Source organism: Bos taurus, chromosome 21 (genome assembly GCF_002263795.3).
Source record: "Bos taurus isolate L1 Dominette 01449 registration number 42190680 breed Hereford chromosome 21, ARS-UCD2.0, whole genome shotgun sequence".
In the NCBI taxonomy this organism is placed as follows: Eukaryota; Metazoa; Chordata; class Mammalia; order Artiodactyla; family Bovidae; genus Bos; species Bos taurus.
Genome location: NC_037348.1, coordinates 20,155,190 through 20,171,324, shown reverse-complemented (window position 1 = coordinate 20,171,324; position 16,135 = coordinate 20,155,190). Strand labels below are relative to the sequence as shown.

The 16,135-nt window shown below is 47.0% G+C and overlaps 1 protein-coding gene across 1 annotated transcript; it reads left to right on the top strand.

Moving 5' to 3' along the window:
- Positions 1–1,009: 1,009 nt before the first annotated feature.
- LOC531169 (myeloid-associated differentiation marker) lies at positions 1,010–1,897 on the top strand. Its single transcript, XM_002707889.5, has one exon. The coding sequence runs from the start codon at positions 1,067–1,069 to the stop codon at positions 1,895–1,897; it is 831 nt and encodes a 276-aa protein (XP_002707935.4). The 5' UTR covers positions 1,010–1,066.
- Positions 1,898–16,135: the final 14,238 nt, after the last annotated feature.

Below are 16,135 nucleotides of genomic sequence, written 5' to 3'. Positions count from 1 at the left end.
AACAGTCCCTGCTTCCCATGTCATCTTGTCCCCACGGCCTTGCTCTCATCCCATGGCTCCTCCCAGTTCACCCCTGAAGCTTCTGGGTGGGTCTGTTTCCCCTCAGATGGCAGCTCCTTCTAGTGATGCTGCAGGCAGGAGGGGCCGGGACACATATGTCTTCAGGTTGCTGTGGAAGGAGGCTGTGGCCCTAAAGGGGTGTTCTGAGTCCCAGAGTCCCGAGCTTTGGTCCTGGGCTCCCACCCACAGGCCCTGCTGACATGTGGGCTGTACAGCCAAATGCTCAAAGCCACAGCTTTGGCATTGTTACCTGAGTTCCCACTCCTATCCATGGAACCTCGTGGTAGACATTTGGTTCCCTGAGCCTTATTTTCTCTTTTGTCAAATGGTAAGCAGTACAATGTACAATTGCTATTCTGAAAACTTGGGGGTCAGATCTTCTCCAGAATTCAGAATTTTTCTGCTTCAGACAGGTGACATGGTGCATCTGCTGTATATGACATCACACCACTCTGGGGTCTGAAAGCACCTTGTGATCAAGCATAGTAACATTTCTGCAACTGACTTTTTGAAGTTTAACAGTAAGTGAAATAAATAAAGATCATAACTTGTCTCATGTTCATTCAGGTCAAATGTTATTACCAAACAAATTTTTAAAACTCTTTTGCATATTTCACAGCTTTGAAGGTTAGGATTATAGATAAGGACCATCCTACCCCGTGTCTCTGACAGTAATGGCAAAAAGTTCAAAGAGATAAGTAATGTCCATGGTTTGATGCCAGACCCAAGCCAGCTGTGAGCTTTGGGATAAGACAAGTCTTGTGGCAAAGTCAAGGGTGATGGGTGGGGAGAACCATTCTGGAGCAGCTGTGCTGTTACCCAAGTGTCTGGGCCGTTGGTTTCAACTCTGCAGATCCTGAGCCTCAGCTGACACTGAACCCTGAACTTTTTCTACTTGTCTGACTCAATCCACCTCCTGAGCTCCTTCAAGAAGACCACAGCCATCCTGATGTCAGTGATCCACATGACCGCGTGATCGTCCTCAGGCCTGGGCTCTGTGACCATCATGGGCTACTTCTTCCGCCTGCTGCAGCTGCTCTCCACTTGTGTGGCCTTATCCCTGGTGGCCAGTGAGAAAGCCTGGAGAGCAGACGTAAGCAACTGGTCCATGTTCATCTGGTGCTTCTGCTTCGTTGTGAATCACTTTATTGTCCTAGTTGAGGTATGTGAACTCCAGGAGCAATTTTCTTTGTCCTGGGACAACTTTCTCATCACCTATACCTGCTTCTCTGCCCTCGCCTGCCTCTCAGCTTCCATCATGTACCCCATCATCCATCTTCAGCTGTTGAGTTATGGCACCCAGCAGAACCATGCTATCGCCGCCACTGCGTTCTCCTCTATTGCTTCAGTGGTTTACGCCATGGAAACAATCTGGACCTGTGTCAACACTAGTGAGTCTTGCTCCTTTATCGGCCTGCTCAAAAAGCTAGAGATCATTGTGGCCTGTTGCATCCTTGCCTTCATCAGCAACACCTTCCTGTACATGCACCAGCAGGCCCTGGTGTGGTGTGTGGCCGTGTACTCCATTTGCTTCATCCTGGGGGTCATATCCTTATTGCGGCATCGGTGTGATTGTGATGAGAGTCTACCCTCCTCCCATTTTGTGTTTGGGCAGACTGTGCTCTCCGTCCTCCTCTACACCACTGCTGCTGTCCTCTGGCCTCTCCATCAGTTCAATGAGCAGTTTGGCGGGAATCCCCAGCGGTCCAGAGATGCAAGCTGCAATGCTGGGTATAGCGTGTGCATCTGGGACCAACAACTGGCTGTGGCCACCCTGACAGCCATCAACCTGCTGATTTACATGGTTGACCTGGTGATCTCGGCCTCCCGGATCTGAGGCTCTGCCCAGAGGCTCCTGATTCCCTCTTCTCACTGGAGGTTTCTTTACCGAGCTCTGACATTCTCTGACGTCTCCTTCCTGGCTCCCTCTCTCCTCTCATCCTGCCCCACTCATCTCTCTATCCTTTCTGTTTCCTTCCCTCCTTCTGCTCTGTTTTGTCTCCTTCCTGTTTTGTGTGGTTGCCCACACCCTGTTTTGCCTGTTTCTCATTTTTTCCTCATTTTATACTTTTTGTCCCTTTTGGGGTCATTCTTAGTTTTCTCATCTCCTGTGTCCTGACCACCTCCCCCCATCTTCCTTCTTCTGATCCATCAGGACCTGAGACTCCTTCCTTCTTTGCCCATCGCCCCTCCCCCTTCCTAAGGTGCTGACTCCACAGCACACAGCCCTCTGTGCAACTGTTCACACCCTGGGCCTTTGGAGGGGCCTCGTTGCCAAAGCGTGTCTGTCCCCCTGGGTGCCCTAGTTGGTGTGTGTATGTGTGCTTGGTAGGGAGGAGGAGGGGGGTTGTAGCTAGGGATTGGGCCACCTTTCTCCCTGTGTAAGGTGGTATACAGTGTCCCTCCTCTTTAAGGTAAAAGAAAAACTCAGGAGGTCAATAACTCCAGTGAGTTGCAAGCTTAAAGCAGAGACCTTGGATCCAGAGGCCCTATCTGATGCTCAGTCCTACCTGAGATTGGCTCCAGAATATTGTGGACTCATTAAATACCTGCTGCCTAGAGCTCATTTTAAAGCTAGTGAAGGGTAGATGACTTCCAGTCCAACTGCTCTCTGGGGAATCAAAAACTGAACTGGCAAAGAGCTGCAGTTTCTTGAAGACAATACTCCAGAGTATTTCAGAGGTGCAGAGATGTGACCCACCGTCCTCAGTGCTAAAAACAGCAGGTCCTGCCTCTGCAGGGAGAACATGGACACTGCCAGCCTTGAAGCTGGTGTTAGACTCGGTACAGTTTCTGTTCTTTTTTTATCACAAAGGTAAAAATTACTGTGTGGCCTTATTCTTAAGGGGGAAGTGCCTTTCAACCCTTTTTAGATTAGCAGGTGGGTTGGTTGAGTGGGTATCATTGCTTCAATAGTCAGAGTATTAATGCTTGCTTTCCTTGACTGTGCTTTGCACAGACAAGTTTCTGTGTGCCAGTTGCTTTCTACTGCTGTTTCTGCTTCTCTAGGACTCACATATAATGTGATCTATATGTGTGCTCGCTCAGTCACTTCAGTCGTGTCTTACTCTTGGCTACCCCATGGACTGTAGCCTGCCAGGCTCCTCTGTCCATGGGATTCTCCAGGCTAGAATACTGGAGCAGGTTGCCATGACCTCCTCCAGGGGAACTTCCCAACCCAGGGATTAAACCTACATCTGTTATGTCTCCTGCATTGGCAGGTGGGTTCCTTACCACTGCTGCTGCTGCTACTGCTAAGTCGCTTCAGTCGTGTCCGACTCTGTGTGACCCCAGTGACAGCGGCCCACCAGGCTCCTCTGTCCCCGAGATTCTCCAGGCAAGAACACTGGAGTGGGTTGCCATTTCCTTCTCCAATGCATGAAAGTGAAAAGTGAAAGTGAAGTCGCTCAGTCATGCCCGACTCTTAGCGACCCCATGGACTACAGCCCACCAGGCTCCTCCATCCATGGGATTTTCCAGGCAAGAGTACTGGAGTGGGGTGCCATTTCCTTACCACTAGTGCCACCTAAATGTGTAAAAAATTTTTAAATTCCCTGGAGCTTCTGGTTCCCATAAGTCCCTGCTCTGTATCATAGAGAGAAGCCTTCTCCTGCATCTGCAATGTACTTTTTAAAACCTCAGTAGAAAGATAGAAAAACCCCTGCAAAATAACATAATCTAATTGACTCAAATTTGTCTAGAGTTCAGAAGCAACTAAGTAGATTTCCATTCTCACCCAAACAACCCTCTCTGCAAACCTGTCTCACTGTCTCCCAATTTCCACATTGGCCAGAGCCTAGGAGCTTGGCCCAGCCATGGAAAAGTAGCCTACGGGTCCTACCCCATTGCCCAGTACCCTGTCCCCTAGCTTTTAAAGGGCCCCTGTCAGAACCTGGATGCCTTTCCGTAAAGCTGTGCGCCTGTGTGCATGCTCTGTGTGTGTTCCAGGCCACGGGTGCACTGACACCAGCAGCCCTTTACAGTAACTGGTGGCTAAAGTCTTCTGTCTTCAGACACAGAGTCTCAGAGCCCAGCATCCTGGCGTCACCAGGGCCAGAGGAGCCAGGCAAGCAGAGCTGCGGGATAGGGGAGGGGAGGGGAGGAACCCCCATGGCTGCCCCTCAGTCCTGTACTGGGAGGAAGCATGAGCTCTTCATGCAGTGGAAGGTGGGGTGGTGTGGGAGGGCTCCCAGGAGGTGCTTTCCATGATCAGAAAATCATAAAAAGTGATGAAACGAAACTCAAATTTGAAGGCAAGACAAGAAAAATTTCAACATAAAAAATTTTCTCTGCCCTTTGGCCCTCCTCCTCCTCTAGTATCCATTGTACATCTGCATTGTGTTAAACAGCCCTCCTCAAAGGAGGGTTTGGCCAAAAAGATCAATTTTTCTTCTAGTGCCAGCCATGCAACTCCCTAGAAGATAACACTGCTTACCTACTCATGATTTGATTAATGTCACTACTTATTATTAATTTATTCTGCTTATTTTATAAGATTGTTATTTCTTACATTAATGAATGTGTGATTTAGGCTGTGGTTAAAAAAAATAATGATGATGATGACCAAATACTTGAAATGACTGGCCTGATATATAGTCTATAAGATCTATATGATTATAATAGCGTGACTCTGGCTATGGGAAGAAGCAAAGGAGGGAACCATTTCCTGGAGCTGACAGACTAGTAAGACAGGTGGCCCAGAGGATTAAGGCTACTGTTACCAGGACTAGGTGAGTAATTGCACACCGAGTGGTCAGTCAGCAAAATCCTTTCCTGACTTGGGAATGAACATTTCTAGACTTCTGGAACAATTGGTCAAAAATGCTTTCCAAACCTTGCTGGAAATTAAGAGGGAATTGGAAGGCATTGTGTAATAAAGAATGTTGCCCACCACCCAGTTCTACAAGCATTAAGTCATTAGTCACTCCAGTCACTGATCTACAATCCACCCTGAAAGGAATTCAGGGCGAATGTCATGATGCGGCCCTTTGTGCTCTGGGAAAATTGGCAGAACCAGCCCTCAGATACTTATGTATTTTCAGGAGAATTTTTTATAAACATGGTACCTTGCATCTTCCCATACTTAGAAAAGCACTGAAACTATTAACCATGGTATCTGGTCCTTTCGAAAAGCAGTAACTTTGTCAAGATGTGAGCTTGGTTGCGTGTATCCCTTCACCAAAGTCACATACACACTGCCCTCAACGCCTAACCGCTTTGGAACAGTTTTCACAGCTTTCTGAAATTGTCTTCCTGGTTATAATTCTTATGTTGGCTTGAATAAAATTTTCCATTTCTTTCTTGACTACTGATCAATTTTTTCCATAGATATAAGCAAGTATGCATTTATCTCCATAAGTTCGGTGCAGGGAATCTCAGAGTCCTATGTTTTCCTGAATCAAATTGAACACAACCTTGGGACCTCACTTCCCAGGAGGCTGGAGATGCCTCTGTGCTTTAGTGAAAGACCTGTACAGGGTGGGCTCACACAAGGGGCTCACCGTCCAAGCCTGTGGTTCATAGCGGCGGCTGCTGCATCCCTCCTATTGGAGGGTGAAGGGTCATTTGTCACAATTCCAAGGTTGGTCCAGTCCCCTCACTGTGGAGCTCAAAAGAGGGTAGAAAGGTCCTCTGCTTAGTCCCACCCTCTCGCCATACAGGAGGAGCAGCTGGACCCCAGGGAGGGGCAGGACGTGTCCAGAGTCACCCTGCGTGTGGCAGAGTCAGAGTCAGGACCAGGTGCCCTGTCCCCAGGCTGGCTGTCCGTTCACGGCCCCACGCTGCTTGTGACAAGTGTGGTGGCAGCATCCTCCAGGCTGGGATTCTGCCCCGTCCACCCTTGTTCTGCACAAACCTGCCCCGTCCCCCCAAGGAGGGCACTCACTGCTGCTGAGTCTGTTTCCTCATCTGCTAGATGGGGGAGGGATGCCAGAGACCCCTGGTCCCTCCCAGCCCCCCTCTTTCCGGGGCCCCTGGACTTGCCAGTCCTGGAGACTCAGACGTGGAGATGGAAGCCGGCTCCCTCCTCTCTGTCCACCCTCTCTGCTTGCTTCCTCTTGGCTGCTGGGTCCTGTTTATTGGTCACATCCTCCCTGATTACACAGACCTTCCTTCCCATGACCTCTGCTTGGTGGGGAACGTGTTTCTCTCTTGTAACATGAGTTTCCTCAGTCACTTCCCAGGGGTCCAACTCTCCAGTGATTTTTGTCAAAAACCCAAACTGCTTCCAGGTGCCCCTACAGTTTGAGGTGTCCCAGACTTCCTTGTTCCTGCACATTCTTCCTTTCCACTTCTTTGGAGTCCAGTTCAGCAGCCATTTGTAAGAAGCCATTACTTTCCAGGCTTCCCTAATGGTTCAGTGGTAAAGAATCTGCCTGCCAATGCAAAAGACACGGTGGTTCAATCCCTGATCCCGGAAGATCACACATGCCTTGAAGCAACTAAGCCTGTGCACCAGAACTACTGAACCTGTGCTCTAGAGCCCAGGAATCAAAACTACTGAAGTCTGAGTTCCCTACAGCTGGTGCTCTGAAACAGAAGTCATCACAAGGGAGAAGCCCAGGCAAGGCAACTAGAGAAAAGCCTCACAGCAACAAAGACGCTGCACAGCCATAAATAAATAAGTAAATAAAATTATAAAAAAAAAATCACCTGACTTACTCCTCCAAGGCCAGCTTCCTACTCTAAGCCCCATGAATCCACTGATGTCCTGGAATGGGGTCTAAGAGGTCTACCAAAGCCTTGTAAATGAATGCAAGATTTCCAATGTAGGTACATTTGTCTTTCTAGGATAGTCATGTTTTCAAGGGGATTTATGTGCAGAAAAGGTAAGAGTTCCCAAGGGACTCTCATAACTTCTGAAGAAGTAGGATCTCCTAAAATTGCTGAATCAAACAGTGTAAGTGAGGGAGTATGGATTTGAGAATCTCTCTGGGTTGTCTGTCTGGAGCACTGACCTCCCTTGGCCTCAGGAGAAGCACGTTCAGAAACATTTGGTAGCTTTTCTGAACATTTAATGTCCCCAGATGATCTCCTTCCCAAACTACAACATCAGAGCATCCCTGGGTGGAGGGACCATTTTAGAACTTTAGTTCAGTTCTCTGCCTCGTACCCTAACTCTGGGCTCATCCATCATTTCCCAGAGAGAGCTCTGTACAGTGCTCCTCAGAGTGTGGTTTGTGGATTAGTGCGGATTGCAAATTGTTCCTTGTTCACAATGAGATGAAGTACAGAAAGTGAGAGGGAGTATTTAGAAACTTTTAGAATCCCAGGGAAGGGGGAGCCTGGTGGGCTGCCATCTATGGGGTCGCATAAAGTTGGACATGACTGAAGCGACGCAGCAGCAGCAGCAGCAGCAGCAGCAGCAGGGCAACTTGACATTGTACAAAGATCCAAGAGTATGATGAGAGTCAGCAAATTGGAGGGTAAGTTTACTGTAGCAGTGGCAGGACAGGCATGACCCAAATGAAGGAGGCTGGGCTAGAGAATCAATGCTCTGCTCCCTTAATCAAGAATGTTTTGCCAAAAACAAAAATAAAGTTAGTAAAACTAAATAGTGGGCTTAGTGAAGATGTAAAAATTGTGAACTACACAAAAACTAATATGTTAAATTATTGTCTTTTATTTTGTGATAATATGGGAGCTAATTGTCAACAACTATTGTTTCATACAGGGCTTCCCTGATAGCTCAGTTGGTAAAGAATTCACCCACAATGCAAGAGACCTGGGTTCGATCCCCAGGTTGGGAAGATCCCCTGGAGAAGGAAAGGCTACCCACTCCAGTGTCCTGGCCTAGAGAATTCCATGGACTGTATAGTCCATGGGGGTTACAAAGAGTCAGACACAACAGAGCGACTTTCACTTTCACACTTTCATTGTTTTATACAAAGTAAAAACGTAATTGAGGGGATGCTCCTATAAAAGTAGTCAAACTATGGAAGAAATGCCTGCAGTTTCTGCAAGATAATTTGATTACAACTTTTTAGACATGCCAACTGACAATTAGATTAGCTTATCTATCCTATAACTTCAGGACTTTAATGATTTATAACTTGCATTCTATTAAAAAAAGATACTATGCTTTTTATTAGTTTTTTTTCATGTTGTATCATTTTTATTAAATTCACCATTCTATGAACATATGTCAGATTAATCTTTCTCAACCAGTCCATTCTGAAGGAGATCAGCCCTGGGATTTCTTTGGAAGGAATGATGCTAAAGCTGAAACTCCAGTACTTTGGCCACCTCATGCGAAGAGTTGACTCATTGGAAAAGACTCTGATGCTGGGAGGGATTGGGGGCAGGAGGAGAGGGGACGACAGAAGATGAGATGGCTGGATGGCATCACTGACTCGATGGACGTGAGTCTGAGTGAACTCTGGGAGTTGGTGATGGACAGGGAGGCCTGGCGTGCTTCGATTCATGGGGTCACAAAGAGTCGGACACAACTGAGTGACTGAAGTGAACTGAACTGAACTGAAACTTATTTATTTATTTTAAACAGTTATAAGATGTTTGTTTGTTTATTTATTTTGTTTTTATTTGGCCCCTCCACACAGTATGTGAAGTGAAAGTAAAAGTCGCTTAGTCGTGTCAGACTCTTTGTGACCCCATGGACTACACAGTCCCTGGCATTCTCCAGGTCAGAATACTGGAGTGGGAAGCCTTTCCCTTCTCCAGTAGGAAGCCTTTCCCTTCTCCAGGGGATCTTCCCAACCCAGGGATCGAACCCAGGTCTCTGGCATTGCAGGTGGATTCTTTACCAGCTGAGCAACAAGTATGTGGGATCTTAATTCCCAAACCAGGGGTAGAACTTGTGCCCCCTGCATTGGAAGTGCAGAGTCTTAACCATTGGGCCGACCATCGGGGAGTCCTATGAAACTTTATTTTAAAAATTAAATAATTACCCTTCTCAAAAATCTCAGACATTTTTTGAAAGAACAGTTGGAAAGATCCCCTGGAGGAGGGAATGGCTACAGACTGCAGTATTCTTGCCTGGAGAATCCCATGGACAGCAGATAGTCAAACTTAAGCACAGTGTTAAGTGGTAGGGTCAGAACTTGAACTCATGACTATTTGATTATAAAGTTCATGGCTTCCTGGTTGTTCCATGCACTCTGCCCAGAGAGATGAATTTCTCAGACCAGACCCTGACATCTAACATAAGAAAGAGAAGCCACAGAACTTGTCACTCTGTCTGGGGCTTGTCCTTCAGGATTTGTGTGTAAAGAATCCCATGAACCAATCTCATGGAGACTGGTGGGCTACAGTCCATGGAGTTGCATAGAGTCGGACACGGTTGAGCAACTAACACTATTCCCGTATCTGTCTTTGCAAAATATTTTGGCCTATTTTTTGCAATCAAACTGTGCCATTTGAATTAAATGATCTATTTCTTATATTAACTTTCACTTTTCCAACTATTGATTTACACAATTTATACACTTTTCCAAAAGAGCACGAGTACTGGTTAGGTGGATTCACTGCATCTAAATCATTTATCTCTTATATGAATTTCATTTTTGTAAAATAGTAGCCATTCTCGTAGACTCATAATGCCTTGAAGCAAGGCTTAGAGGGTAAAATACCAAATTAAAAATTTTAGAGTTCCATGGTATCTAAAGAAATTATTAAAAATTATCACGTTTAAATCAGTAAGATAACTAAAACATCCTAGGAAGTTTAGTCGATATTCAACTGGGTTGTCTATTATTAAGTTGTATAACTTATTTCTACATTCCAGTTACTAGAGATAAAAAATATAATCTTTGTCATAGTTTTAAAACGTTTTCAGAAAAACTTGCTGACCTTCTGCCCTAGAGAAGGGAGATCACATGGATCCCAGGACCACTTGTCATGTCCTGTGATCCTAGTGTCTGAGGCTCACAGGAGGCTCACTGATCACCACAGAGATCATCACAGAGAAGGGTGTTCAGTCCAAATGCCCACAGGAGCCAGGAGGGAAGGAAATGAGTAAAGGAGATGGAGAGGACTAGGGTCCCTGGAGAGGACCAGCTGCGCCTGTCAGGGGTGATGGAAAAGCAAGATGCTGTGTGATGATACGGTCTCAAGTTTATAAAATCAAAAATATCTATATGTGTGCCCTACACACATGTACATATGTGGAAATGTGTTGAAGGCTGTACATGAGGTTGAGAACATGGATGCTCCCTGGATGGAGGGGTGGACGCTTCTATGAGCAGGCAGGAAGCCTGGCCACACCAAAAAGGAGAAACTGGGCACATGTGAGATGATCATAATCCTACTTTGTCAATTATACATGAGGAGAATAAAAATATAGAAAACCAAACAAAGATGAGGATCAAGAATAATATAGAGTAAAGGGCATAGCAGCTGATCTTATGAGCTAGAAGAGCTAAAAGAGCTAGAAATCTGGATTTTCATGTGAGATGAAAACACTGTGCATCTACCAAACACTTGAGGAAGAAACACAGCTGATCCGACACATCTCTTCCTGAAAGCACTGCGAAGGAAAAACCAAACACACAGGCAGATCACATCCAGGACGTACAAGTGTGCAGCCTCTGGTCTGGAGCAAATCAAGCTTGCGTGTGCTTATGTCCAAAGTGGAGCCAGGGACTTCTGGGTTTTCTTTCAGGGGGAGGGGAACAGGTAGGTTGTATGGATCCAGGGTGCCACGTGCCAGGCCCTCTGAGGAGCCCTTCACATAGTTTCATTCATTTAACTGATATATAGGGGCTTCCCTGGTGGCTTAGAGGGTAAAGCGTCTGCCTGCAATGCGGGGAGACCTGGGTTCCATCCCTGGGTTGGGAAGATCCCCTGGAGAAGGAAATGGCAACCCACTCCATTACTCTTGCCTGGAAAATCCCATGGACGGAGGAGCCTGGTAGGCTACAGTCCATGGGATCACAAAGAGTCGGATACAACTTTGTATAGTTGTTTGTATAGTAGGTATTCAGCCCATTGCACACATGTGAAAATGGAGGCTCTGTAAAGTAACTTGCCAGTTTCCTCCACACCCCACAGACTCCTTGTCCCTCTGAGTGTCCATCTCCCCTCCTTCTTCTCTGTCCTTCCGGCACCTCCTCCTTCCTTCCTCTGTCCAGGCCATGACCCTTCTGGCTCACCGTCTTCCAGTCCATTGCTTGGCTGCTGGGCAGGCAGGGTTCAGCCACATCCAGGCTGGGCTCTGAAGGGGGCACCACGCCACCCTCAAAGATTAGAGTGGCAGAGGGGCTGCTGGAAGACCCAGGTAAAGCTGCTGATTTCCAGGTGGGGGAACTGAAGCCAGAGAGGGCACATGCCTTATCCCACCCAGCAGGAACCCCCATGCCTCTCCTCCAAGCTCTCCCTCTGTGTGATTCAGTTCAGTTCAGTTCAGTCGCTCAGTCATGTCCGACTCTTTGCAACCCCAAGAATCACAGCACGCCAGGCCTCCATGTCCATCACCAACTCCCAGAGTTCACTCAAACTCATGTCCATTCAGTCGGTGATGCCATCCAGCCATCTCATCCTCTGTCATCCCCTTTTCCTCCTGCCCCCAATCCCTCCCAGCATCAGAGTCTTTTCCAATGAGTCAGCTCTTCACATGAGGTGACCAAAGTGTTGGAGTTTCAGCTTTAGCATCAGTCCTTCCGAAGAACACCCAGGACTGATCTCTTTTAGAATGGACTGGTTGGATCTCCTTGCAGTCCAGGGGACTCTCAAGAGTCTTCTCCAACACCACAGTTCAAAAGCATCAATGCTTCAGCGCTCAGCTTTCTTCACAGTCCAACTCTCACATCCATACATGACCACTGGAAAAAACCATAGCCTTGACTAGACGGACCTTTGTTTCCAAAGTAATGTCTCTGCTTTTGAATATGCTGTCTAGGTTGGTCATAACTTTCCTTCCAAGGAGTAAGTGTCTTTTAATTTCATGGCTGCAATCACCATCTGCAGTGATTTTGGAGCCCCCAAAAATTAAGTCTGCCACTGTTTCCCCATCTATTTCCCATGAAGTGATGGGACCAGATGCCATGATCTTCGTTTTCTGAATGTTGAGCTTTAAGCCAAGTTTTTCACTCTCCTCTTTCACTTGCATCAAGAGGCTTTTTAGTTCCTCTTCACTTTCTGCCATAAGGGTGGTGTCATCTGCATATCTGAGGTTATTGATACTTCTCCCAGCAATCTTGATTCCAGCTTGTGCTTCCTCCAGCCCAACGTTTCTCATGATGTACTCTGCATATAAGTTAAATAAGCAGGGTGATAGTATACAGCCAGTATACAGACGTACTCCTTGTCCTATTTGGAACCAGTCTGTTGTTCCATGCCCAGTTCTAACTGTTGCTTCCTGACCTGCATATAGGTTTCTCAAGAGTCAGGTCAGGTGATCTGATATTCCCATCTTTTGAAGAATTTTCCACAGTTTATTGTGATCCACACAGTCAAAGGCTTTGGCATAGTCAATAAAGCAGAAATAGATGTTTTTCTGGAACTCTCATGCTTTTTCGATGATCCAGCGGATGTTGGCATTTCGATCTCTGGTTCCTCTGTGCGATTAAATGAATCTAAATGCTCCCCATCAGCATCAGATGGAGCATCCTTGTTCATTTCCAATCCCTTCTTCCCAGCTTTGAAGCTGCTAACCAGTCTCCCAGGCCAGGAAAATCCTCACTCAGGTAGGGAGTACTCCTAGATCTTTCCAGACTGCACCTGGATGGCAGTTATGGAGATTAGAAGCCAAACATTATGCTAATTTATTTTTTAATTTTTTTAAATTGTGAAAATATGATAACACATTTACCAGGAGCCTTGCAAAATACAGAACAAAGTTACATATGTATATGTAATATAGGTATGTATGTAATAGCCACTATATATTTCAATTACTTTTTAAGTAGATAAATTACAATTTTTAGTTAGAGTTTTAATAGCAAACTCCCAAAAATTAATAGAATGAAAATGCAGAAAAGTATAGTAGACCTTAAAAGCGCTATGAACCATTCAACATAATTAAGATTTATACAATTTTCACACAACAGTTCAGTTCAGTTCAGTTCAGTCGCTCAGTCATGTCCGACTCTTTGCAACCCTGTGAATCACAGCATGCCAGGTCTCCCTGTCCATCACCAACTCCCAGAGTTCACTCAGACTCACGACCATCGAGTCAGTGATGCCATCCAGCCATCTCATCTTCTGTCGTCCCCTCTCCTCCTGCCCCCAATACCTCCCAGCATCAGAGTCTTTTCCAGTGAGTCAACTCTTCGCATGAGGTGGCCAAAGTACTGGAGTTTCAGCTTCAGCATCATTCCCTCCAAAGAAATCCCAGGGCTGATCTCCTTCAGAATGGACTGGTTGGATCTCCTTGTAGTCCAAGGGACTCTAAGGAGTCTTCTCCAACACCACAGTTCAAAAGCATCAATTCTTCAGCACTCAGCCTTCTTCACAGTCCAACTCTCACATCCATACATGACCACTGGAAAAACCATAGCCTTGACCAGACAGACCTTTGTTGGCAAAGTACAGCAGGATACAAATTCTATTCAAGTTCCCATAGACAATAAACCAGGAGACACTGGAACATATCCAGGGATATAAAACAAGTGTAAAAATTTCGTGCTCTAAATGTGTTCTGTGGTTCCTCCAGGACACTCCTCCTTGGAGTCGTGCTGGGTGGGGGTCTCCCTTCCCTAATGTGGAAGAGTCACATGTGAAGGCAAAACTGGGTGGAGGGGATTCACAGCAGTCCCTACTTCCCACGTTATCTTGTCCCACAGCCTTGCTCTCACCCCAGGGCTCCTCCCTGTTCACCCCTGAGGCTGCCCTCCTCCGGGTGGGGCTGCGTCCCCTCGATGGCAGCTCCTTCTAGTGATGCTGCAGGGAGGACAGGCCGGGACACTGTGTCTTAGTTTGCTGTGGAAGGAGGCCGTGGCCCTGAAGGCATGTCCTGTGTCCCAGAGCCCTGAGGCTTGGTCCTGAACTCCCACCCATGGGCCTTGCTGACACGTAGGCTGTAGAGTGAAGTGTTCACACACACAGCTTGGCATTTTTATCTGGGTTCCCACTTCCTAGCCTTTCAACCTTAAGGATGGCACTTAAGCTCCCTGTTGAGGCAGTCTAAGTGCAGATTGGAAAAGAATTTCTGGACACAGAGCATTTCAGAAGGAAGTGAGTTTATTAAAAAGAAAGAGCAGAAATAACAAATTGGGCGCTGCAAGCACAGCAGGCTGACCTGACAGACCAGGGAGAGTTGACAGTTTTCGACAGTAGCCAGTTTTTATAGCCTCAAGACAAGAAAATTCCTGCTGGAAAGTTGGTGTTAGGTGACTGGTTAGGGCGCTATAGGGTGACTACCAGGGTGGGCTTTTTTTGCCTCATTTGGGGTCAGAAAGCCTACTGGTGATGATCTAGGGGTCTTTTGGCCATGGGACAAAGGGGCTCAGTCAGCTTCTGAGGTGACCTGGGTTCTCAGCTACACTTCTATGGCCTTGCTACAAGGCCTTGCACCTGTGGCCTTGGGGCAGGACTCAACATCCCCCAGCCTTAATTTTCTCATCTGTAAAATGGGTTAGCAGTACAATCCACAGTCTGTTTTTTGAAACTCTTGGGGTCAGATAAGGGCCAGAACTCATAATTTTTCAGCTTCAGACTGGTGACATGGTGTACCTACTCCACATGACATAACAACACCCCCCTGGAGTCTGAAAGCACCTTGTAAACAAACATATTAGTATATTCTCAACTGAACTTTTAAACATTCACACTAAGTAAAATGTCTGTTCAGGTCAAATTTTGTTACCAAATAATTTTTTTAAATTTTGCTTTCAATTTTGAGAGACTTGAAGGGTTAGCATTGCAGATAACAACCGTCCTACCCTGTGCCTCTGTAGATAATGACACACAGTCAGAGCAATCCAAAATATTCATAGTTTGAGGCCAGATTCAACCCAGCTATGAGTTTTGGGATAAGACAAGTCTCCTGACAAGGCCAAGGGTGGTGGGTGGAGACAACCATTCGGGAGCAGCTGTGTTGTTACCTGACCGTCTGAGTCACTGCTTCTAACTCCACAGATCCTGAGCCTCAGCCATCATAGGGCCCTGAGCCTTTTCCAGGCATGTGACTTATTCCCCCTCCAGAGCTGGATCTTTCTTTGGTGGGTTTTCAGTGACCACTGCTATAGCAGTGACTGTGATCTGCCTGACCATCACAGCGCTATGTCCACCAGGTGGACATCCCCAGACCTGGACGGCTGGGCCCAGGCGTGCTGCATCCCCAGCCTGCCACAGCTCTCTCCACCTGTGTGGTCTTCTTACTGGTGGTCAACACGGGCGTTGAGAACAGGGACATAGGTAACTGTCCATGTTCAGTTGGTGTTTCTGTTTTACTGTGACCCTCATCATTTCCCATCGTAGAGCTATGTAGGCTCCCATCCAGCTTTCCTTTCTTCTGGTACAACCTCCCTGTCACCTATGCCTGCTATGCCTCCCCCATCTGCCTCTCAGCCTCCATCATCTACTCCATTTCACTCATCCAGTTCCTGCCTATGGTCCTTACTGGGACCAGGCCATCACTACCACTGCATTCTCCAGCTTCATGTGTGTGTTTTATGTCATGGATGTGGCCTTCATGTAGAACAGCTGCAAGCTGGATGATATCACCTGCTGTGTGCACACCATGCCAGGCCTGCTGAAGGTGCTGGAGACCTTCGTGGCCTGTGTCATCTTCATCTTCATTAGCAACACCTCCCTGGACCTGCACCAGCTGGCCCTGGAGTAGTGTGTGGCCATGTACTCCATCTGCTTCATCCTGGGAGCCATGGCCCTCCTGCTGAAGCTGGCTGAATGGGAATACCCGTTGCCCATCCTGTACCTCATTTTCCAGCTTGTTGTACTCACTCTGTTTTACATTCTCCTCTACTTTAGTGCTCTGATCCTCTGGCAGCTTTACCAGTTGGATGAGGAATTCGGGGGCTAGCCCCAGCAGTCCAGGGTTGTGAACTGCAGCAATGAGCTCACCTACACCATTTGCAGCTTGGACCGGGGACTGGCTGTGGCCATCCTGACATTCATCAACCTGTTGGTTTATGTGGCCGAACTGGTGTACTGGGCCCAT

Bases quoted from the DNA above. Each gene is read 5' to 3' on its own strand.
- LOC531169 (XM_002707889.5), top strand. From the start codon at position 1,067: ATGGGCTACTTCTTCCGCCTGCTGCAGCTGCTCTCCACTTGTGTGGCC.